At 41.2% G+C, this 26,284-nt stretch overlaps 1 protein-coding gene across 2 annotated transcripts in view; it reads left to right on the forward strand.

Annotated features, from left to right (window-relative positions):
* Positions 1-26,284, forward strand: part of PKD2 (polycystin 2, transient receptor potential cation channel) — a 79,153-nt gene that overhangs the window by 15,708 nt on the left and 37,161 nt on the right. The window contains exons 2-4 of one of the 2 annotated variants that reach the window (XM_024245890.3): positions 4,093-4,206; positions 20,886-21,019; positions 22,920-23,170. In XM_024245890.3, the coding sequence (XP_024101658.2) occupies positions 4,093-4,206; positions 20,886-21,019; positions 22,920-23,170 (499 nt within the window). The remainder of the gene's footprint in view (positions 1-4,092; positions 4,207-20,885; positions 21,020-22,919; positions 23,171-26,284) is intronic. The other variant, XM_054554142.2, reaches the window with a different exon arrangement.

The following is a 26,284-nucleotide window of genomic DNA, read 5'->3' on the forward strand; positions in this document are numbered from 1 at the left end:
CTGGGATTGGCATTGAGTTGATATTGTTGGATCTAGGTGATAGATTCGTCATTATAATATTCTCTCTTTGTGATATTTCTGATATTTTCTAAAATAAAAAGTTATAGTTATTTATTTAGACGGAGTTTCACTCTTTTGCCCAGGCTGGAGTGCAGTGGTGTGATCTCGGCTCACCGCAGCCTCCGCCTCCCAGGTTCAAGCGATTCTCCTGCCTCAGCCTCCCGAGTAGCTGGGATTACAGCCTCCCGAGTAGCTCACCACCACACCCAGCTAACTTTTGTATTTTTAGTAGAGATGAGGTTTCACCATGTTGGATAGGCTGGTCTCAAACTCCTGACCTCAAGTGATCCACCCACCTCGGCCTCCCAGAGTGCTGGGATTATAGGCGTGAGCCAGTGTGCCCAGCCAATAAAAAGTTTTTGAATGGATTCAGATAAAATAGTTGGAGAAATGGCATTTTTATTCAAAGCCAACTATTTATGTTTGGAATATCTTTTGTGCTTAGAGTTCTCCATTACAGAGTTCCCCAGTGTTCCTATTAATAAGTAACATTGAGCAGAGGAATGCACTGTTTAGATCAGCAGTCCCCAACCTTTTTGGCACCAGGGAGTGGTTTCATGGAAGACAATTTTTCCACAGACCTTGGGTGGGAAGTGTTTGGGGATGAAACTGTTCCACCTCAGATCATCAGGCATTAGTGAGATTCTCATAAGGAGCGGGCAATCTAGATTCTTCACATGCGCAGTTCACAATAGGGTTCTCACTCCTGTGAGAATCTAATGCCACCGCTGATCTGACAGGAGGCGGAGCTCGGGCGGTAATGCTCGCTTGCCTTCGGCTCACCTCCTGCTGTGGGGCCCTGTTCCTAACAGGCCATGGACCAGTACCCATCTGCAGCCTGGGGACTGGGGACCCTGCTTTAGATGATGTACTCTGGCTTTGCATTCTGGCATTAGCTAAGCACCCTTTTAAAGGAAATTGGGTCTGTACTGTCATTCCCTGTTCTCCCTAACACCTGGAAACATTGAATACCTGCAATGCTGGGAAGCTAACTCCCACCACAACTAGAACAGCTATGGGAAAGACAACAGTTGATTTTGAAGAGTGTCACCAATTTGCACATGATTCCATCCTTAACCATTCTTATCCTATCAGCTCTGCCAAACATGGAGAATAGTTGGCTGCAGAACAGCTATTTTTCCTACTTGTAGATGCAACTATTTCTCACCCACCAGGATGTAAAAGGTCCCTGTACCCTAAGATTGGTCCTACATACACACCCAATGGGAAAATGGGATGAAAAATTTAAAGCAGTAAATATTTGAGGAAGTAGATAGAGTAATTTAGAAAAAGAAAATACACAGGGCCAAGCACAGTGGCTCACATCTGTAATCCCAGCAGTTTGAGAGGCCAAGGCGAGAGGATTGCTTGAGCTCAGGAGTTTGAGGCCAGCCTAGGCAATGTAGTGAGACCCCACCTCTACAAAAAATTAAAAACTTAGTTGGGCTTGGTAGTATGTACCTGTAGTTTAAGAAACTTGGGAGGCGGGTGGTCAAGGCTGCAGTGGGCCATGATTGCACCAGAGTACTCCAGCCTGGGTGATAGAGTGAGACTCAGTCTCAAAAAAAAAAAAAAGACAGACGAAAAGGAAGAAAATATATGGATGTATATCATATAAAAATATAAATAAGGGAGGCCTAGTGCAGTGGCATGCCTGTAATCCCAGCACTTTGGGAGGCTGAAGCAGGAGGATCACTTGAGGCCGAGAGTTCGAGACCAGCCTGGGCAACATATTGAGACCTCATCTCTGCAAAAAATCAAAAAATGAGGCAGAAGGATGGCTTGAGCCCAGGAGATCAAGGCTTCAGTGAGCTGTGATCACACCACTACACTCCAGGCTGGGTAACAGAGAGAGACCCTGCCTCAAGATAAATAAATTCATACATACATATATACATACATAAGAGGACTTCTTTCTTTCCATTTGAAATGTTTCATTCAAAGGCTAGAATTAAATTGCCGTAGGCCATCACAAGTTTAGCTTGAATATTATTATTTTTTCAAGATGGAGTCTCACTCTGTCACCCAGGCTGGAGTGCAGTGGTGTGATTTTGGCTCACTGCAACCTCTGTCTCCCGGGTTCAAGCGATTCTTCTGCCTCAGCCTCCCATGTAGCTGGGATTACAGGCACCCACCAACACACCTGGCTAAGTTTTGTATTTTTAGTAGAGACGGGGTTTCCTCATGTTGGCCAGACTGGTCTTGAACTCCTGACCTCAAGTGACCTACCCGCCTCAGCCTCCCAAAGTGCTGGGATTATAGGCATGAGCCACTGCACCCAGCCTAGCTTGAAGAAAATTTGATAGGAGTTTGTTTTTTCTATTTATTGGCCAAGCAATACCATGTATAAATATTAAGAATCATAGCTGTTCCTTAGTGCCTAGTTGTTTATAAACCATGGGAAAGAATGAAATCATTGACCAAATGAGACAGGGTAACCATCTTCCCTGGGAGTAAAGAGACTAGCAGTCTCTATTGACATATATTTTAGGCCTGTCCTCCAAAAGAAATTTACCCAAAGAAGTGATGTATTTGTGTCCAGGGCTACCGAGCCTAATCTTTGGCTGCCTCTGTGTTATTCTAAGTTGTAATTTTCCATGTCATCTAAATTTGTAATAATTCTTTAATATGATAGTGTTTCAGTGAAGAAACATTCTGCTTGCTGCATTTCTTCTGAGTGAGTAATTCCCTGACAACTACCAGATCTTGGCAGAAGCAAAGTTGGTCATAAGTTATGCTCCACTCTCAGTGTTGGTGAAATGTATGATGCGTAACACAGTGTTTTTGAATTCAGTGCTGATTTTCCTAAAGGACATTTGGAAGGAAAAAAGAAAAGGAAAGGAAATACCCAAATTCAGGAATAGAACTTACATATTATTTTAAGACTTAAAAAATACATGAACACTAATGATGAACTCATTTCTTCAAAGTAAAAGGCCTTATGCTATTTTTTCCCATTTCCCTGTGTGGCTTGATTGTGGCAAAGGTGGCTGTGTGAGTTTCCATTATTGAAGGAGTTAAGGTCTGTGGAATGAAAGCATGAGACAACATGCAAGGACCAGGTTGGTTTCCATTTAACAGCCAACCTAATCTAACTGAAAAGATTGAGAGGTTTGTCTTTTTTGGAAAGTGTTAAGGTTCTTCCAAGTAACCAGCAATGTGACTTTACCACACTGTTCATTAACGGGGGTTTGGATGGCCACCATGTCTGCTGCTGGCTGAGTCCAAAACTGCGGTCACTCTCTCCAGCAAGCTCATGGAGGGTTACGTCATCTTCACTCAGCCAGCCCAACGCTTTTTCCATCTGCTAAAATGTAGAACATGGTTGCTGATTCTACTCTTTCTACAAAGAGAGAGAGGGAACATAGATGAGTTGCTGCTTTTAAAGATTATATGTTAATTGCCGTTTTAAAAATCTGCTAAGCTAAGCATGCTTAGTGTAATCAGTCACCATGGAGTTTTTTAATAGGACAGCTTCTGCTCTTACAGAGCAGAGTTTTTATGCCAGTAGGTTAGAAGTGTAACATGTTTGTATATTGAAGTGATTCTCCAACAAGGACTTCTTTTCATCAGGGGTGACCTAAAAGTTATTACTTGAAATATAATTACATCATGTTCTTAACTGGGTTTAGTAGTAGGATAATTACAGATTGTATCCACCTCAAATAGGAAGAACTGATAAGTTTTGCACAATTATTTAATTCCTCTGTTAGGCCTTCCTTATTTCCTGTTCTCTTTTTAAAATTTGACTAAGATATTGCTAATGGGCTTGGGAACCTATAAAATGATCAGGATTGTTGCCTTATGTTTTGCATGTTTGGGGTAACAGTGGAGCCAGATGTACTCTTAAATAAAAGGTAGGCCTACAAAACCAGTTTCTCAGTTGCATTCAAAATGTGATTTAAAAAAACAAAAAAGGAGAATCTCCCTTATAGGTGAACTATTTAATTTGTGCTTTATTTTCCCTTTTGCCATTCATGAGATTTCTTAAATAAAATGATATCTTTTCTTTTTTTCATTATTATTTTAAAGGTCTCTGGGGAACAAGACTCATGGAGGAAAGCAGCACTAACCGAGAGAAATACCTTAAAAGTGTTTTACGGGAACTGGTCACTTACCTCCTTTTTCTCATAGTCTTGTGCATCTGTAAGTAGAATATTTCCTTACACTAATGGGAAAGTTTTGAAAAGATTTGACCTATCCAAATCATAATTAAAAGGAAGTGTGTATGCACCAGAGGGGCAAACTCAGAAGTTACCTTCTTACCTTTGTTTTTAATTCTAATATTTTTATTTGGGCACTTGTTTATTGACTATCTTCCTATGATAGAATGCAAGCTTTATAAGAGAAGGGACGTGATTTGTTCTCTGCTGTACCCCCATTTCCCAAAACTGCAGATGCAACAGAAGGCTCTGAAAAATATACAAGAAAGAATTTTTCTAATTGTGACTAAATTGTGACCAAGTGCTAAGTGACTGTGGACTTGCATTTAACACAGGAAGGGAGAGGCAAGGAGTTCAATTCCAATTTAGAATTTGGTCAAGTTCTCTTCTGCACTCTGGTAAACATTAATTAAAAATCAGCATTATCTGACCAGCCAGTTCATTGTCAGTGGTGGTGATTTTCGCTATGAGATATGCGTGGCAACTTGCCAGACACCAAGAAACCAAGTTAGAGGATTTTTGTATTAGATTTCTTAACAATGAGTACAGTATCACCATTATTACAGTATCATCATTATTGTCATACTATTATATCAGTTGACATAAGGTCTGCATAAGAATTGTTTCCAGAAAAATGACTTTCCAAATTTAACTTTCAGGAAATACAAATAATGCTACTAATATTGCTTTTATCGGCGTATACATGTAAAATCCCCTTCTTTTGGATTTGGATATGTTGTGTCATTGCCTCATTTTAATTCATTATTTCTTCTCAATCTTTAATAATTGCTGGGCTTTTACTCCACAAGAAGCTTGCTATAGGCCCGTCTCTTTCCCCTTCTTTCCTTCTTTCAGTTTGTCTTCCCATCCTCTGGTAGGAGGAGGGGAGGGATGCCTGAGCTAGACTAGCTGTAGGAACCATTTGTCTCAAAGTCCAGAAAGCCACAGATGATGGATTTGTCCTCTGAATCAAAGGGCGTTCGATGATGGATTTCTGTCATGTCTCATCTAAAGTCTTCGCGAGAACAGATGAGGAAGCAGTTTTATGACCCCAGAGCCTCCTACCAAACTCCTCTGAGAAAAGGGTTCCTTTTTTTTTTTTTTTTTAAATTAGAGACAGAGTCTTGATCTGTTTCACAGGCCGGAGTGCAGTGGCAGAATCATAGCTCCCTGCAGCCTCGAGCTCCTAGGCTTCAGTGATCCTCCCACCTCAGTCACCCACATAGCTGGGACTACAGCTGCACACCACCATGCCCAGCTAACTTTTAAAACATTTTTGTAGAGGTGGGGTCTCACTTTGCTGCCTATACTGGTCTCCAGCTCCTAGCTTCAAGTGATCCTCCTGCCTCAGAAGTGCTGGGATTATAGGCATGAGCCACTGCACCCAGCCTGGATGTGATATTTTTATGTTTTAAATTGTTAGAGTTTAGAAACTGAGATTGAGTTTGCTGCCTGCATTAAAATGGTGTTTAAACATTAAACTGCAGTGGCCTTAAATATTAACAAGTTGATTAGAATTACTAAGTTCTTTTCAAGCTTTACATATACAGACAAATTTCTTATGCAAAATAGAAGGTAACCCCTGTACATAAGTCTAGAATTTCAGCAGTCCCCAAAACTGACTGAGCATTAGAATCACTCAGCGATTTTAAAATACATATGTGGTTTGCCCAGATCTACTAACAGAGCCTCCATAATGTAGCCTAGAGAAACGAGTTTTCAGATGTAGTGATAAATTTGGAAAGTAAGCCAGAGAAGTAAGCTGAAGACAGAGAGTTTTAGGAAACATGCCTAAAGTCACATAGTGAATTGGTTTTCTTGTTTATTTGAGAATATTGTTGGTTTTTGTTCTTTTTCACACAAATCACATTTTATTTCTTATGTGAGTAGCTATATATTTAAAAATTTTGTTTTTGGAATATTGTAGAATCTCTGGTTAAGAAGGTATCTTAGCAGTCATATGGTCTGACTTCACTGAATGCTAAAATTCTCCTTAAAACATCCCTCTCAGATGGTTACTCATACTGCCTCTGATTGAACAAGAGTCCCAGGTTAAGGGACTTACTTCTTTGAAATCATTCGTTTCATTTTTCTACAGCTATGTTAGAAAGTTCGTCCTTCAGTGAAGCCAGAGTCTATCTCTAATAACTTCTACCCAGTTGCACCCTCCAAGCCTACCTATACCAAGTATCTTTTTTCCACATTGCTTTTCCAATTCAGCTCTTCGGAAGTTTGGAGACAAATACCTAATCTCCTCTAAGCCTTCTCCAGGTTAAGCCTTTCCAGTTCATTCAACTGTTGATTAAGTGATTGGAGACACAAGTTTGAGTAACTCCCTTGATGGAAAGTCCCTCTGGTGCATGTTCTGTTCATCAGAGTCCCTAAGAAAGCACATGAGCCTCACCATGGTGAGTGGGGCCATGAGATTCCTAAACCAGAGACTACACTGTGGCTTGTGCAACCTACCATGGCCAGACTCATGAGGCTGTCTCATCATATAAATAATTCCTTAGTCTCTTCACCAAAAACTGTGAAGCACTGTGTCCCCCAGCTGTATGTGAGCTAGCCTGGGACCATAGTAGAGGACTCCTCTTTCAACCCTGTTGAATTTCATCTCGTTAGAATCTGCCCATTTTTCCATTCTGTTGAAATTATCTTGGAACTTGATTCATTCATCTCACATCAGCTATTCCCTGAAGCCTCACAGTATCAGCAGAGTTATTATCTATATCCATATCCTTGTAAATTATTAAACTAAAAAAGATTGGTCTAAGAACATCAGTCCATTAATCAAGGCTCTTTGGTTGGAGTTCACTTCATTTTATTATCATCCAGCTCAGAGTGTTCATAAACAAGGTGATAGGAAAGACTTTTCCAAATGCATGTGTGAGTAATTCCACTATTCCTGTGATCTGTGAGCTGTTGACCAGATTAAAAAGGAAGTGAGAATAACCAGGCAAGATTTACTCCTAGCAAAACCTTACTGGCTTCTAGTGACTGAGTCATTTCCCTATTGCTTACCAGCTATCTTTTTAATTACTAGTTTTAAAATCTTGCCAGCAATGTCAATATCAAATGACCAAGAATATCAAACTCATTACTCTGTATGTAAATGAGATAGTGTACTTACCCCTATGCCGTGTGTATTAGGCTGTTCTTGCATTGCCCTAAATACCTGAGACTGGGTAATTTATGAGAAAAGAGGTTTGGCCAGGCACTGTGGCTCATGCCTGTAATCCCAGCACTTTGTCAGGCCGAAACAGGTGTAATGCTTGAGCCAGGAGTTCAAACTTAGCCTGGACAACAAGGTGAAACCCCCTCTCTACAAAAAATACAAAAATTAGCTGGGCATGGTGGCACGCACCTGTAGTCCCAGCTACCCAGGAGGCTGAGGTGGGAAGATTGTTTGAAGCTGGGCATCAGTGATTGCAGTGAGCCATGATTGCAACACTACACTCCATCCAGCCTGGGTGACAGAGCAAGACCCTGTCTAAATAAATAAATAAATAGGAAAGAAAGAAAAGAGATTTAATTGGCTCATGGTTCTGCAGGCTGTAAGGGAAGCATAGCTCCAGCATCTGCTTCTGGGGAGGCCTCAGGAAGCTGTTACTCATGGTGGAAGGTGAAGCAGGAGCTTGCACATTATGTGGCAAAAGCAGGAGCAAGAGAGAGAGATAGTGGGGCAGGGAAGAAGCCCCACACTTTTAAATGAGCAGATCGCATGAGAAATCACTCGTTACCTCAAGGACAGTACCAAGAGGATGGTACTAAATTATTCCTGAGAAATCCACCCCCATGATCTGATCACCTCGTAACAGGCCCCACCTTCAGCATTGGGGATTACGTTTCAACGTGAGATTTGGATGGGGACAACATCCAAACTATATCACCTTGCATAGTAGGTAGGGTTTTAGAAAGCAGTTTGACATAGTAAGAAAAGTACAGATTTTTTTTGCATCAGACAGACCTGAGTTAAAATCCCAGCTTCACTGCTAACATGCTAGGTAAATGTGCGCAAGTTAATTAACCTTTCTAAGCCTTTGTTTCCTCACTCGTAAAACAAGTATTTGGAAATATCATTGTGAAGATTAGAAATAATACATGAAAAGATCCTAGGATGCTGTCTGTCATACAGTAATAGTAGTAAGAAGTTATTCTTGCCAAAGATTGTTGAGAATGGCAGAATTATCTCAGTTCTAAGAGCTATAGTTTCTAATTCTTTGAGCCCAGAGTCAGATTCATTTGGAGCAGCTAACTGCTCACCAAGAGCTTATTTTCCATCTTACCAATGAGGTTATGTCCCCTGTGTTTTAAAAATCAGTCTACTTAACCAAGAGAACAGAAATGACATGAGAATTAAGTAATCTCACTTTCTCTGTAATTTAGGATTTATTCCTACTCGAAACCTGAGAGTTGCTATGAATTCACCATTAAAGCACTTATTAATATACACAGGTTACTGTTATAAATAGCAACAGTATTGCTATTGTGTGGGTTAGGTGTTGAAGTTAAAGAAAGGAATAAAGAATATTTAGAAGATCTTTGAAAACAGTGTCTGGGTACGGTGGCTCATGCCTGTAATCTCAGCATTTTGGGAGGCCGAGGCAGGCAGATCACTTGAGGTCAGGAGTTCAAGACCAGCCTGGGCAACTTGGCGAGACCTTTTCTCTACAAAATATACAAAAATTAGCTGGGCATGGTGGCATCCACCTGTAATCCCAGCTACTTAGGAGGCTGAAGCACAAGAACCTGGGAGGCAGAGGTTGCAGTGAGCCAAGATTGTACCACTGCACTCCAGCCTGGGCAATAGAGCGAGACTCTGTCTCAAAAAAAAGAAAGAAAAAGAAAGAAAGAAAGGAGAAAGAAAGGGAAAGGAAAGGAGGAAGGAAGGAAGGAGAGAGAGAGAGAAAGGAAGGAAAGAAATAAAAAGAAAGAAGGAAAGAAAGAGAGAAAGAAAGGGGAAAAAATGCAAGGAAGGTACTTAGTGAATCTATAATAAAAATATATTAGCCATTTCCTTTTTCTGTGCTCTCTACTCATTCTATAAAATTGAGTAAAAAATCTATAAGTTTAAACACAATAATAGAAATCACAAAAGTTAGCTGAGTCAACATTGTAGAAATGGAATATTTCCGTATGTCAAAGAAATAGGCAACATTAAAAAGCAGAAAGCAATTACAAAAATGATTATAAGAAACATCACAAAGGGTTAATATTTTAACACATTTGAAACTCAAAAATCACTGAGAAAGACAGTAGACTTCCATAAATATTTTATAGAGTAGAAAAAATAGGCCGGGCACAGTGGCTAATGCCTGTAATTCCAGCACTTTGGGAGGCTGAGGAGGGTGGATCACAAGGTCAGGAGTTCAAGACCAGCCTGGCCAAGATGGTGAAACACCATCTCTACTAAAAATACAAAAATTAGCTAGGTGTGGTGGCAGGTGCCTATAATCCCAGCTACTTGGGAGGCTGAGGCAGAGAATTGCTTAAACCCTTAAACCTGGGAGGTGGAGGTTGCAGTGAGCCAAGATCGCACTACTGCATTCCAGCCTGGGCTACAGAATGAGACTCTGTCTCAAAAAAAAAAAAAAAAAAGAGAAAGAATCCATGGGCAGGCACAGTGGCTCATGCTTATAATCCCAGTACTCTAGGAAGCCAAGGTGAGAGGATCAATTGAGGCCAGGAGTTCAAGGCCAGCCTGGGCAACATAGTGAGACTTTGTCTCTATTAAAAATTTTAAAATTAGCCAAACATGGTAACGCACACCTGTAGTCCCAGTTACTTGGGAGCCTGAGGCAGGAGAACTGCTTGAGCCCAAGTTTGAGGCTGCAGTGAGCTATGATTGGACCACTGCACTCTAGCCTGAGCTACAGAGTGAGACCTTGTGTCAAAAAAGTAAAAAAATAAAAATTAGCCAGGCATGGTGGCACATGCCTGTAGTCCCAGCTACTCAGGAGGCTGAGGCAAGAGGATCACTTGAGCCTGGAAGATGGAGACTGCAGTGAGCTGTAGTCATGCCACTGCACTCCAGCATGGGTGACAGAGCAAGACCCTGTCTCAAAAAAAAAAAAAGAAAATAAAAATAAATAAAATTTATTCAAATACAAAAGTGATATGGTTTGACTCTGTGTTGCCACCCAAATCTCATCTCCAATTGTAATCCCCATGTATTGATGGAGGTTCCTATTAGGAGATGATTGGATCATGGGAATGGTTTCCCATATGCTGTTCTCATGATAGTGAGTGAGTTCTCATGAGATCTGGTTGTTTGATAGGTGTCTGTCACTTACCCCTTCTTTTTCTCTCTCCTGCTGCCTTGTGAAGAAGGTGCTTCCTTCTCCTTTGCCTTCCACCATGATTGTAAGTTTCCTGAGGCCTTCCCAGCCATTTGGAACTGTAAGTCAATTAAACCTCTTTCCTTTATAAATTACCCAGTCTCAGGCAGTTTTTTATAGCAGTGTGAAAATGGTCTAATACAGAAACTTGGTACCAGGAGTGGGATACTGCTATAAAAATAACCTGAAAATATGGAAGTGACTCTGGAACTGGGTAACAGGCAGCAGTTGGAACAGTTTGGATGGCTCAGAAGAAGACAGGAAGATGTGGGAAAGTTTGGAACTTCCTAGAGACTTGTTGAATGGCTTTGACCAGTACACTGATAGTGATATGGACAATGAAGTCCAGGCTGAGATGGTCTCAGATGGAGATGAGGAACTTATTGGGAACTGGAGTAAACGTCACTCTTGCATGTTTTAGCAAAGAGACTGGCGGCATTTTCCCCTGCCCTAGAGATCTGTGGAAATTTGAACTTGAGAGACATGATTTAGAGTATCTGGCAGAAGAAATTTCTAAGCACCAAAGCATTCGAGAGGTGACCTGGCTTTTCCTGAAAGCATACAGTTATATGTGCTCACAAAGAGATGGTTTGAAATTGGAACTTACGTTTAAAGGGGAAGCAGAGCACAACAAAAGTTTAGGGAGTTTACAGCCTGACCATGTGGTAGAAAAGAAAAAACCCATTTTCTGGGGAGAAATTCAAGCTGGCTGGAGAAATTTGCATAAGTAACGAGGAGCCAAATGTAAGTTGCCAAGACAATGGGGAAAATGTCTCCAGGGCATTTCAGAAAATCTTCAGGGCAGACCCTCGCAACACAGGCCTGGAGGCCTAGAAGGGAAAAATGGTTGTGTGAGCCAGGCCCATGGCCCAACTACTCTGTGCAGCCTTGGGACATGGCACCCTGTGTTCCAGCCACTCCAGCTCCAGCTGTGGTTAAAAGGAGCCAAGGTACAGCTGGACCATTGCTTCAGAGGGTACAAGTCCCAAGCATTGGCAGCTTCCATGTGGTGTTGGGCCTTTGGGTGCACAGAAGACAAAAGTTGAGCTTTGGAAGCCACTGCCTAGATTTCAGAGGATGTATGGAAACACCTCGATGTCCAGGCAGAAGTCTGCTGCCAGGGTGGAGCCTTATGGAGAACCCCTACTAGGGCAATGCAGGGGGGAAATGTGGGGTTGGAGCTCCCACACAGAGTCCCCACTGGGGCACTGCCTCATGGAGCTGTGAGAATAGGACCACCATCCTCCAGACTCCAGAATGGTAGATCCACCAACAGATTGCACTCTGCACTTAGAAAAGCTGCAGACATTCAATGCCAGCCTGTGAAAGCAGCTGCAGGGGCTGTACCCTGCAGAGCCACAGAGGTGGAGCTGTCCAAGGCCATGGGAGCCCACCTCTTGCATTTAGCATGCCCATGTGAGACAAGGGATCAAAGGAGATTTTGGAGATTTAAGATTTAATGAATGCCCTGTCAAGTTTCAGACTTGAATGGGGCCTGTGACCCCTTTGTTTTGGCCAATTTCTCCCATTTGGAATGGGAACATTTACCCAATGCCTGTACCCCCATTGTGTCTTGGAAGTAACTAACTTGCTTTTGATTTTACAGACTCATAGGAAGAAGGGACTTGCCTTGTCTCAGATGATACTTTGGACTTGAACTTTTGAGTTAACGTTGGAACGACTTAAGACATTCGGGGACTGTTGGGAAGGCATGTTTGGTTTTGAAATGTGAGAAGGACATGAGATTTTGGAGGGGCCAGGGGTAGAATGATATGGTTTGACTCTGTGTCTCCACCCAAATCTCATCTCCAGTTGTAATCCCCATGTGTCAAGGGAGGGACCTGATGGGAGGTGACTGGATCATGGGGGCAGTTTCCCCCATGCTGTTGGCATGATAGTGAGGGACTTCTCATGAGATCTGGTTGTTTGGTAAGTGTCTGGGGTTTCCCCTTTCTCCCTCTCTCTCCTACTGCCTTGTGAAGAAGGTACTTGCTTCTCCTTTGCCTTCTGCCATGATTGTAGGTTTCCTGAGGTCTCCCCAGCCATTCAGAACTGTGAGTCAATTAAACCTCTTCCTGCCTATTCTCAGGCAGTTCTTTATAGCAGTATGAAAATGGACTACTACAGAAAGTATTTAACTTTAAACTCAGTAGTATCCAAAGAAGTAATGAAAATGGAGAAATGAACAACAAAATCATAGTACAATATGGTATGTACTAGGACAGAAAGAGCCCTTTTAAGAAGAGATCTATGTATTTCCATTTATTTATCTCTGAAAGAAGGAAACTTTGCCTTGTATTCTGAAAAAGAAAGGAATATTTTATTTTACTTGTAAAAATCTTACAAGGATGCTAGTCTAAATACAATTTTCCTAATTTGCCAGAGAATCCATGAAGATCGAGTTGATAACAAGATCCTTGAAGTGAAGGTCAGTGAGTTAATCTCACAGCAGCTGCAAGCTAATTCCATTTCCAGTGAAAAATGTCTTGATAGCTCCCCACATATCTTTTCACCACAAACAGTTTCAGTCTTAAGATCCCATGTTGCAATCCATGAGAAGTAACTATTAAGCCTTCAACTATGGCTGGAAGGCTCCTTGCCCTTTCTGATAAATTGACTGGACAAAAACTCAATTTTAAAATGACAAGAAATAGAAGACGTATAGATGTACTTTAAATGTGACCAAGATGGGTTGTGAAAACACAAGACACAATATCCAAAAATGCTGGCAACACAGTACACTGTAGAGTATTGGTTGTTTACCCTTGCTATTGCATGGCTGAGCTTACTGCCACTGCTCAGCATTGCAAGGGCATCAAATTGCCTATCACTAGCCTAGGAAAAGATCAAAAATCAAAATTCTAAGTACAGTTTCTACTGAATGCTTATCACTTTTACACCATTTTAAAGTCAAAAAATCAGTAAGTTGAACCATCATATATCCAAGATTGTCTGTATGTAAATATTATACATCTTTCTCTTACTTTTAAAACAAAATAATAGTAGCCAATACTACCATTCTCAAAAGCACTTGTGTCAACAGCCTTTACCCCTTAAAGATTTTCCTCACAATTTTACAATTGTTACTTATAATTTTCTTTGAAATGTTGACCAAACCTGGATTAAAAGATTTGTGTTGTGACTGTGTTTCACAAACTCTCTTGATTCTGCAGTCTCACTTCTGCCTCCTAAAAAGCCCTCACCAAGGTCACTGGGGATGACTCTTTTCAGCCTCTTCCTGGCCTTTGGTCCAGTGGCATTTGGCATTCTAGGACTTCCCTCTTTGTCTTTAATAACTCCCTCTCTTCCTGTGTTCCTCCTTGCTGTGTTCACTTGCTTCGCTTTCTTCTTTCTGAAGCATGTTTATACAGTGTCTTCTCTGATTGGGCCTGTGACATTCTTTAGGTCATGTTTTCCACAGACAGTGCTTCAACTAGTACTCGTGTGCCAGTGGCTCCCACGTCTCACTCATGAGCTCTGAACCTAGTACCAGCTTCTGCTGGACATGTACAATGGGATCTCTCACAGGCCTCTCTCATTGGTAACATGCCCCAGCCTGAACTCATCTCCCACCCATCTATCCAGCCATGCTGTCTAGTTCACCTGAACCCTGGGTGTCATCCCAGATGCTTTCCCTTCCCAGTCTTCTGTGATCATTCTGCCTCATCAGAGGCTCTCTAATCTGTCTTCTTTCCTATATCGCTCTTGTCCCTATTTTAATCCTAATCATCTATTTCCTGACTTACTCATTCCTTAAGTTGGTCAGTAATTTAATTAAAAACAGATTTAGGCCCTGTCCTTAAATGTGATAAGTGATATGAAAGGAGATGATTGGGGAAAAGGATTTCCCTCAAGGAAGGCCTCTCTGAAGCCTGAAGCAAGAATGAGAACGAGTCAGACGAAGAGAGAATTCTATGAATGAAGGCTCTGAAGCAGGAAAACACTCAGATCATTCCAGAATCACTTAGAAGCCAAGTGAAGCCAGTTCCTGGAGAGCAGATCATCAGATGAAGATGGAAAGGTGACCAGGGACCAGACCTGTAGTTTTGGTGGGCCTTGGTGAGGGATTTACAGTAGGACACCCCATGGTTTAAGTATGAAAGTGACAAGATTCCTTTAAGTTTTAAGAGGCCTCGAAATATGAACCACAGATTAGATGGAAGCTACTCTCCCTGTGTCTGGACTTTTTAGAATTTCCAAGCACTGCTGTTTCTGGAACCAGATTAATACAAGTCACTCTTCAATTTATTTATTTATTTATTTATTTATTTATTTATTTATTTATTTCTTTGAGACAGGGCCTCACTCTGTCACCCAGGCTGGAGTGCAGTGGCATGAACACAGCTCACTGCAGCTTGGGGGCTCAAGAGATCCTCCTGCCTCAGCCTCCCATGTAGTTGGGACCACAGGCACACACCACCCAGCTAATTTTATTTGTTGTAGAAATGAGGTCTCATTTTGCTACCCAGGCTGTTCTTGAACTCTTGGGCTCAAGCGATCCTCCTGCAACATCCTCCCAAAGTGCTGGGATCACTCTTCCATTTAACATGCTATCTCAACATCAAGATAAACTTTAAAATCTTTAGATAATAGGCTGGCATTTTACTTAAACGATCTTTACTTAAGTTCTTCAGAACTGCCATTCCCTATATCTGGTTCTTCAACCACATCAAACTACTTGTGATCTCAAAACGCCTCAGCATACACTGTCCTTTCTGTCATTCTAATTCCTCCTCATCCTTCAAAATCAGCTCAAGGGCCAGATCCAGGGAAAAGCTTAGTGGTGCCCACCCGAACCGGCCCCCTCCTTCGAGTTGTGCTGCCATTCGGGCCCACCTCTTCACACAGGATTGTCAGACCAGACCAGCTCATGCGTTCACCGCCCTTGCAGGGATGGGATGCAGCTGTGCACCTCTCAGTGCCGACACCTGGAGAGTCTCACGAAATGTGACAACGTGGCCTGTTTCCATTTCTTGTTCACTAGGACTTCTCATTTACTAACACACAGAATTTCCTGTAGTATATCCACTTAATCAGCTCAAGCCTAATAATTCCTTGATTTGGGTATAGTGCTTTGCATTTATATACTGATGGTCCCCAACTTATGATGGTTCGATTTATGATTTTTCAACTTCATGGTGATGTGAAAGTGATACACATTCTATAGAAACCATACTTTCAATTTTGAATTTTGGTCTTTTTCCAGGCTACCATACTCTAAAGATAGAGCCACAGCTCCCAGTCAGCCATGTGATTATGAGGGTAAGCGACCAATACTCTACAGTGTATTATATTGCCAGATGGTTTTGCCCAACTAGCCTAATGTAAGTATTCTAAACATGTTTAAGGTAGGCCAGGCCAAGCTGTGTTGTTCATTCAGTAGGTTAGGTATATTAAATGCATTTTCAATTTACAATGGGTTTATCAGGATGTAACTCCACTATAAGTCAAGGATCATCTTGTATAGCACTTTTAATTTATAGAGTCCCTTCAAATGTTTGTTTGTATTTTATTTCCACTGCATCCATGTGAGGATACCATAAGATATACAGCTAGCAAAACAGTTTAGTTTTCCTGTGCAAAGTGATGGCTTCATCTTGTGGCAGATTACCTGGAATACTGCGGCCAAGGCATCTTGGTTCTACTGTCTTTATATCTAGTACAGTTATATTTTTAATGGCAGCTCTGATTTCTTCTTTGGCCCAAGGGTTATTAAGAGAGGGAAAAAATTTAATTTCTTAACAGATATATATATCTATATCAAGTCATATATTTAATTCAAATCCTTAATATTCCTAGGTAATTTTTGTCTACTTTCTCTGTCAAAGATTGAAAGATACAGGGTTTTCAGTTTCCAACTGTAATTGTAGTTTTGGTAATTCTTTTATTACTAACAGGTATTGCTCTACATATTTTGATGTTCTGTTATTCAATACATGAGAATTCATTACAGTTAAATCATCATGTATAGTATAATTTACCAATGTAAAATAACCTTTTTATCAAACTGAGTATTCACCTTATAATGTCCTCTGTCAAGGATTATAATACCACTTAAAACCTTTTAAAAAATATTTTGTTCCTGATAATTTTAGCTTTGAGTGGGTTTCTTATAACAATTCTAGAGATGCATTTTTATTTTTTAACCAATACTTAAAGCTTTGTGATTTAGTAAGAGTCTAAACCATTCACATTTCATGCTTTTTTGTCAAATTTCTATTATTTAGTATTTTCCTCTCTTTTATATTTTCCTGTTATTTTCCATTTCTATTCTTTTGTTAGACTGGAAATTTTTTCTTTGCTTTTTTTATCCTAGTGATTTGGAGTTTATATAATATATACTATTCTATAATACCCTTTATTTGTTTTTAATATTTGAACCTATATTTTTCAACATTATTAAGAATAAAATAGTATTTGTTGCTATTTTGAAATGATAGACCATGTTTTTAAGGCAGGTTGGTGGTTGTTAAGGCACCAGTATCGGCCAGGCATGATGGCTCACACCTGTAATCTCAGTGCTTTGGGAGGCCGAGGTGGGCAGATGTTTGAGCCCAGCACTTTGGCCGATATTGTGGTTTACTGTATTTTGTTTTAGTTTATTTTATGGAAAATGGAAATTCAGTGGTTAAGACAAGGATTAAATAGCAAAAGAAAGATGTGTACATATGTACAGATGTATGTGTCCTTTATATGTTTTTTAATACTCTTGTCTCCTTTCTGGTCCTCATTTAAGGTTATCTATTTCATGCAGTAAATTTTTCTTTACAGTTCATTTCATTTAGAGAGTGAATGCTACCTTCCAAGTGGGCTTTCTCCAGTTTCCTTTCAGGGACTTAAAGGAGAAGTGATGTTAACAGTTTTATATTTCCATTGCATTTTACAGTGTGCAGATGTCTTCACATATATTTCTCCATTTGAGCTTCACAAAAGCCCTTGGTATTATTCTAATTATCTAGATTCCAAAATCAGGCTTAGAAGACTTAAATAGTTGTCCAGGATCTCAAGATGCAAGACCCACAATCATGAACAGAGGCAGATGTTCAGGATGGAGGCAAGCTGAAACTCAAAACCAAATCATTGACTCCAAATTCAGGGGTCTTTTAGCTGCCACCTGCATGGGCTCTTGGTGTAGCTGACCACCAGAGTTTGTAGAGCTGTCATTCAGGTGTGCCATGGACTTTCCTGGGACCTGGCACAGGAGAAGGACTGAGTTAATGTTTGCTGATTAAATATCTGTTACAGGCTGGGCGCGGTGGCTCACGACCGTAATCCCAGCACTTTGGGAGGCCGAGCAGGGAGGATCACTTGAGCTCACAAGTTTGAGACCAGCCTGGGCAGCATGGCGAAACCCCATCTCTACAAAAAATTTGAAAATTAGCTGGCCATGGTGATGCATGCTTGTAGTCCCAGGTACTCGGGAAGCTGAGGTGGGAGGATCACATGAGCCCATGAGATTGAGGCTGCAGTGAGCTGAGATGGTGCCACTGCACTCCAGCCTTGGCCATAAAGCCAGACCTTATCTCAAAAAAAAAAAAAAAAAAAAAAAAAAAAGTTACAATAATCATCCCTTCAAAGCTGGAAGGCATTATTTACCTGTCTGTCCAGCAGATGGTGCTACATAACCAAGGGGATCTGTTGCTTGCCCTTGGTGAAGCTATTAAAGCCAATACAGATCTTGAGAATTTCAAAAGCAAAAATCAATACTGGATTATGAGTGCTCTAGGAAAATAAAAAGATAAATTTTCAATTTACATACTTATATATAGTTATACCATATTTACAAATAAAAATATATAAATAATTTATCAAAATTCCTTTTTAACAGCAACAACCACAGTAAACCCACAGGTTAAAAACTCCACAACAGTCTATTAATCAGTCAATCCAAAGTACATTCCAATTCCAAGTTAATTGAAAATAATCAACTTAATCATTTGGTTGGCTCTGAGCAGCCTTCACTGCTTGCTCTTGTGTCATGTTTCTTTCTGTCCTCGATTGGCTATAGACTTACAGACGGCCTTTGCAGAGGATAGTGTACTCATGTCCATCCTTTGCATCCTTTGTGGGAGTTGGCTAGGCAGCACTCTCCCTGGGGACACTATGAACTCCTCTCCTTGAGTGCAGAGATCACGTCTTGTTCATCTTCATGCCCAATACCTTGTTCCATAAATATGAATGGATTACAATTCTAAACTCTTAACTCTGCCCCAAGACAGTTCTGAGAGGTAGTAAGTCATATAACACTTGAAGAGGACTGTTCTTGGCCTAATTACATTAGGTTATAAGATGACAGGTGAGGGAGCCAAACCAGGGGGCCTGGAAATTATTCATACATCTCTAGATACAGTATACAAATTGTGTGTATTATGTGTATTTACTGTGTCATTGATTGCTTCAGATGAACTCCCACACACACTCGTGTTTGGATCATTATTACCTACCCTTCTCCTTAAATAATCTTAATTTCCTATGATGCTTGAAAGGGAAAGAGGGGCCAGGTGTGGTGGTTCACACCTGTAATCCCAGCACTTTGGGAGGCTGAGGCAGGTGTATCACCTGAGGTCTGGAGTTCAAGACCAGCCTGACCAACATGGTGAAACCCTGTCTCTACTAAAAATAAAAAATCAGCTGGGCATGGTAGCACATGCCTGTAATCCCAGCTACTTGGGAGGCTGAAGTGGGAGAATCGCTTGAACCTGGGAGGCGGAGGTTGCAGTGAGCCGAGATCACTCCATTGCACTCCAGACTGGGCAACAACAGTGAAACTCCGTCTCAAAAAAAAAAAAAAAAAAAAGGCAGAGTGGGGGGAAGAGGGCTGCATGAAGGAGAGATTTACTAAATAGTACTTAATCCCAAAATAATTTCTATAGGTTTGAATATGATCCCTGAAATTTATTATAGGTTCAGGTAAGTATTAATCATGGGTATTCAGAACTGTGGTTTAAAAAATGTATAGAACATGTTTCCTTCCCCTTGAAAGGGGGCTAATTATAGGAATTATATTATACCTGCAATCATTAAAGTCCAGAATGAGACAGTACTTGGTAAAGTGCTGAAATTTATAATAAATGCATTATAGCAATCCAGTTAAGGAGGAAGAGCCACCATTATTGAACATTTGTTAAGTGTCAGCCACTGTACTAGATAAATTTTAGTTACTATTTTTATTTAGGCACCAAAAAATCCATGGGATAGTTGGTTATCCCCATCTTACTGAAGAGGAAACTGAAGCTCAGAAAGTTTAAGCAACTTGCACAGGTCGCATAGCAAGTAAGGAGCATGGTCAGGAATCAGACCCTGATCTCCTTTGGTCTACTAAGCTTGTAAAGGATCTTCCCGCCTCCTTCCAAGACCATTCAATATAATCAGTAAATGTCCATGGCAAGGATGTAGTTCAAGTTATAGGGTTCCATTCAAGATTTGATTGGTAGGTGGGAAGCAGAAATGTCTGCGTCAATCAGCATCCTGGAAGAAGGAGATAATGAACTCAAGTGGTGATTAAGGGAAGTTTAATGAAGGGACTGTTTACAGAGATGTGGTGGGGTTAAGAGAACCAACAAGGGGAAGTGATGCACTCAAAAAGTTACCACCTCCAGGCTTTAGGGGATTGGGGGAGGGAGTGGCACAGTGTGAACCTAGTGTGGTTGTGAGAAAAGGGATTCCCTCAGCAGCCATGGCCAAGGTTAGAGTCTCCACTGCCAAATTGCATCCAGGTGGTGAAGGAATGGAGAATAGGGGTGGGGTAACAAACTCTGACCTCGGTATCCCCAAAGGGCAAAGGATTCCAGGTGGTACAGTTCATAAAGATTAGCCTCAGGGCACAGAACAGGGCAGAGAAGAATGGAGAATTGATCTGGAGAAAACAAACAATGGCTTGCCCATGTTACTGCAGGGAGAGCAGACGGTGTGCACAGCAGGAGGGTGGGGAGCCCAGCATATAGCTGTGTTGCGGCCTGTGCAAATCAGCCTCACTGGCATGGAGGATCTGAGCCGAGAGGTGGTGAAAGATGAAATCGAGTAGGCATGTTGGTAGTCCTAAATATCAAGTAAACGTTCCTGATCTTACATTGATACCCAATAGTAAGCCAATTTTGTTTCACATAAGCCAATATTAATATTACATATTTCTTTTATAAGCCAGAGATATAGGGAGATATCCTAGAAGAATGATAGGGGAAAATAAGGCAAGGGTGAGAGAAGACCTTGTGTGGATATTTGTCCAAAATGTTTATCCACAGGAACAATCCCTTCGTGAAGGCTGCTGGTGTGTGAATGTGTGCCGGTTCCTTGGGGCGTTCATTTGGATCTTTCTGTGTTCCAGTGACCTACGGCATGATGAGCTCCAATGTGTACTACTACACCCGGATGATGTCACAGCTCTTCCTAGACACCCCCGTGTCCAAAACGGAGAAAACTAACTTTAAAACTCTGTCTTCCATGGAAGACTTCTGGAAGGTATTTGCAAATAACTTTGAAAGTACCTCTCTATCACAGAAAATTGTGCATTTGGCTTCATCATTTCAATGCATGAGTATCAACAGGACCTGCTTTGCATTTAACACTGTGTGAGACCTAAGTTATGGTGAGTTGTTAGAAGTTACTGTTCCTACTCTCAAAGAGGGGTAAACTAACATTGAGAACTTTGCCTGTGCCTTGCACTGTGCTGAGTGTTTCATATCTTACCTTATTTAATTTCTATAGTCTAATTCTATAAGGTAAGTACTAAGAGTATGCCCTAGTTTGTTAATGAGGAAAATGAGATTCAGGATGCTTAAATGCATATGGTCACATGGCTAGGGAACAAGAAAAATTGATTTTTTTCTAGCCTGACAGCTACTTCTTCATCCTAGTTTGTAATTCATTCCATGAGTCAAGATTCAATAAATATTTATTGAGAATCTCCTAGAATGTAAGGCCAATGAAGGGCAGTGTGGTTTCTTCTGTCTTGCTTCGCCTTTTGTGTTTTGTCTCTTTGTTGATGATGGCATGTATCCCCAGCTCTTAGAACAGTGCTTGATACAAAGTAAGCACATTCTTTCAAAGGTCTGCTGTTGGTGGGGCTTGGTGGTTCACGCCTGTAATCCCAGCACTTTGGGAGGCCAAGGCAGGAGGATTGCTTTAGCCCAGGATTTTGAAACCAGCTGGGCACAACATAGTATGACTTTGTCTCTCCAAAAAAATTAAAGAATTAGCAGGGTGTGGTGGCACACACCTGTAGTCCCAGCTACTCAGGAGGCTGAGGTGGGAGAATCACTTGAGCGATTGCTTGAGGTCAAGGCTGCAGTGAGCCATGACCGTGCTACTGCATTCCAGCCGGGGCAACAGAGTGAGACCCTGTCTCGAAAAAAAAATCCAAAAAAAAAAACCAAAAACAAACAAAAAAGGTCTGCTGTTGGGAAGTTCAACCCAATCCAGCCCCTTCCCAAGTTGTCACAAATTCCAACATGGTTAACAGTATAGCAATGAGTGATACCACAGGAAAAATATTAAACTGATCTGAGGGATATGGGGCTTGGAATCTAAGAAAATTGGAAGGGAAATTGAGAAGGAAATTATTATTTCTCCTTGGGGAGATAGTTTCTGAAATTCTTACTACACCCTGGGGTCAGAGCTGTTGATTTTAAGGATAGAGACAACTGGGTCACAGGAAACTATTCATATATAGAAGTACTTGGCATCCAAAACCACACTTGTATAATATGAATCTTTCACCATCTGAGTAGGGCAAATCAGTCTATCTCTGTTGATCATCTGACAAGGATAGCACACTGAGAAATAGATCTGTCTTCCCTACAGGCATAGCTAGTTGTACAAACTAACAAGAGACTTTTGTATACACATTCCATGATGATAAATGCCAATCTCTAAAGGGACGAGGAGGGATTGGAGAGTTCGCCATACAGCAAAATAGTCTAGACAGGTGAAAGGTCTATCAGATGCCAGGCTGGTAATCAAAACTGTAGCCTTTTCTCTAAACCAAGTTTAGAACCATGATTATGTGGGACATTATTTTAATAACGGAAAGTGGAGTTAATCATGACCCCACCTTTAGTCCAAGAACAAAAATCAGAGCTGCCACGTATTAAGTACCCACTCTGTACCAGGTGCAGTAACTACGCAAAAGATGGGTTTTCCAGATGCAAGAACCTTGGTTCAGAGGACCCTGCTCAAGGCCTCATAGCTAACAAGTGATGGGGCAAGATGCTATCCCAAATCTCTCTGACAACAAAACTCATTCTTATCACTCTACTATTTTCATAGAGTTGCCAAATGCTTGGTTATGCAAACGTTCCAGGCAGGGGCAAGACAGCAGCTGAGCTTGGAACTTTTTCAAAGATGTTTCCTTTGCTTTTAGTTCACAGAAGGCTCCTTATTGGATGGGCTGTACTGGAAGATGCAGCCCAGCAACCAGACTGAAGCTGACAACCGAAGTTTCATCTTCTATGAGAACCTGCTGTTAGGGGTTCCACGAATACGGCAACTCCGAGTCAGAAACGGATCCTGCTCTATCCCCCAGGACTTGAGAGATGAAATTAAAGAGTGCTATGATGTCTACTCTGTCAGTAGTGAAGATAGGGCTCCCTTTGGGCCCCGAAATGGAACCGCGTAAGTGTCTGTGACTCATTGCCACTCGATGATATTCACTCATTTGTTCTCTGACCTCCCACCATTCATTCATTCATTCCCTGACACCTTCACCAAGGCAAAAATAAGTTCAGTGACTCTTCGGTGCTTATATTTAAACCTTGGCCAACTTGACCTTTGACTTCTCAAGTTTTCACTACTTTTTAGCCTTCTTTTAGTTTCTACATGCATATTTTTCAGAAGACTAAATTGTTGACCGTATAACCCCCCAAAAATTAATTATCTGAGCCTTCGAAAATTTCATTTAAGATGCGCTGGGCCCTGTTTTTATAGGTCCAGTAATATCATCCACTAAGTTACTTAAGAGCAAGTTTTCTGGTGCAGGAACTCTTTTTTTATAGGTCTTGCAAACAGTTTTTTGTTCAGAATGGAGTTATTTAATGTGTAAGCTTGTGAGGCAATTTTTTGTTAGGTTTATAGCCCATTTTATTCAAATGTTTGAGATTTTAGGTATATATTTGTACACGTGCATATTTACAGGGGCTTTTTGTACACTTTGGTACCCCTACTTCAAACATCTTGTGTATTAAGGGAGGGCACTTACTATTTTAGAAGTATTGTAGTTATTATAAAGAAACAAGAAGAGCTCCAAGGCCATTTCAGGGTGGGCCTTTGTGGTTGCTGTCCCTGGGTACGTCACTGGTCAGAGTCATCTTCTAAGCTTTGCTCAGCTAATTCTGTCAGTTCATCTAGGTTCTTTTCTTGGAAACTGAGTTGCCCAGAATCCACATTTGTTACTATACAATGGGCAATCACCTTTTCAATTAGTATATTCTTCTTGTACCATCCAGTGTATACTCTATTTAATACCAGAACCCATAAGAAACAAATTTAGTAAAAATCCAGGTTGGGCACAGTTTCTCATGCCTGTAATCCCAGCACTTTGGAAGGCCAAGGCAGACAGATCACTTGAGGTCAGGAGTTCAAGACCAGCCTAGCCAACGTGGTGAAACTGTGACTCTACTAAAAATATAAAAATTAGCTCGGTGTGGTGACATGTGCCTATAGTCACAGCTACTCGGGAGGCTGAGGCAGGAGAATTGCTTGAGCCCGAGTGATGGGGGTTGCAGTGAGCTGAGGTCTCCTCACTGCACTCCAGCCTGGGCAACAGAGCAAGACTCCACCTCAAAAAAAAAAAAAAAAAAACAAATTTAGTAAAAATCCAGAGCTTTAGAACAAAGGGACTAAGTAGTCTCAAAGGACATTATCATCCAAGTTATGATAGTGATTTTGCTTTCTTTAAAAAAAAAATTTATTACAGATGGAGTCTCTTGATGTTGCCCAGGCTGGCCTCAAACTCCTAGGCTCAAGCAGTCCTCCAGCCTCAGCCTCCCAAGTAGCTGGGACTATAAGAATATGCCACCATGCCCAGCTTTATTTTGCTTTCTAATGTGCCTTTTTGTAGTTCCCGCAAAGCATAAGCATGCCTTCATCTGTGGTACCCTTTCCAATATTTTATTTATCTCACATCACTAATAAGATAAACTTATACAACCACTGCTCTGTGACAGACATTATTTAAGAAGTTATTTCACGCATTATCTCATCTGCCTTCACAAAACAACTCTAAAATAGGTATCATCTCCATTTTATAGATGAAAAAACTGAGGCTCACTTGCCCAAAGTGTCACAGCTAACAAATGGGACTGAGCCAAGATTTAAGCAGCCTGACTCCAAAACCCATGTTTTGTCTACTAAACCTCTTCCATATTAATTCCTCTTTCATATTAATTACGTCGTTAGGGTGGCTTCTCGATGCTCTCAGCTCCCCATCAGTACTTAAGCTTCCTGAGGGCAGGGATTCTATTTTGTTAACTGCTGTATTCTCAAAGCCTTGAACAATGCCTCATATGTAAAGATACTAATAAATATGTGTTGGATGCGTGTATGAATGAGTGATTTCTACTCCAGGGTGGATTGCCAAAGGGGACCTTCCCTGTCATGTCTAAACCATCCCGTTATTCTTCTACATTCTCAAGTCACTCCCATTTCTTCTTCCCTTCAACTCCAAACTTCTTGGAAGAATAGTCTTCATTTGCCACTTCCATTTCCTTACCCTCAATTCACCTCTTAAAGCTTAGGTTCTTGCTTTTGACATCTCACCAGGAAGCTACTAGGGACCTCTAGTTAGCAAATCCACTGAACAAATCTCAGTCTTTATCCCCTTCATCCTGTCTGCAGAAAGTGGCAGTGTTGACTGCTTATTCTTTTGACTTCCACGAAGAACTCTACACTTTGGGATCTTTTAAGTCTGAAACCTCTTTCTCTCACTTCTCTTCTCTTATTCCCAGGTTCTGTATTCGTATCTCCTTCTTTTCTTTCTTTTCTCTCTTTCCCATGACAATCAGATGGCTTCCACTGGCATCTTTATTTGGTGACTCATCATATCTTCAACAATGTGCCAGGCATGTTCCCATTGCTAGAAGTCCCCCCTCTTCTAGCAAGGCCCTTGATGCTGGAGAAACAAAGCAGCAGGAAACAGAAGAAACGTCCTTTCTTCACAGAGCTTGCATTCTAGTGATACAAGACACATTTCTATTCCACCTGGATGTCCCACACCTCTTGTGATTTAATATGCCCCAAACTAAACTCATCGTTTTCTTATGGGATCTGCTCTTTGTTCTGTTAATGGCACTGCCATCTTCCTATTGCCCTGAAAGACTCCAGAGTCATTTTTGAGCCATGTTTCCTCCTTGCCCCAACTTCCAAATCAGTTACCAAGTTCTGCTGGCAGTCACTGTGGTTACAACACTCTCTCACTCCTTCCTTTCCCTTCCCATCTTCACTGAGTGAGTTCAGGCCTCATTACCTCTTGGTTATTGCAGACTTAGCTAATGGAGCTATGTCAGGGGTCCCTAAGACCACCCCCAGGTTCAGTGATTCACTAGAAGGACTCAGCATAGAGGCATCCTTATAGCTAAGGTTTACTATGGTGAAAGGATACAAAAGAAAAGGCACATGGCAATATCTGGGGAAAACCTGGTGTAGGCTTTCAGGAGCCCTTTCCCAGTGAGGTCACATAGGATGTGCTGAATTTCTCCAGGAACAAGTTGTAGCAACATGTGTGAAATGTCT

Source organism: Pongo abelii, chromosome 3, assembly GCF_028885655.2.
Source record: "Pongo abelii isolate AG06213 chromosome 3, NHGRI_mPonAbe1-v2.0_pri, whole genome shotgun sequence".
Lineage (NCBI taxonomy): Eukaryota > Metazoa > Chordata > Mammalia > Primates > Hominidae > Pongo > Pongo abelii.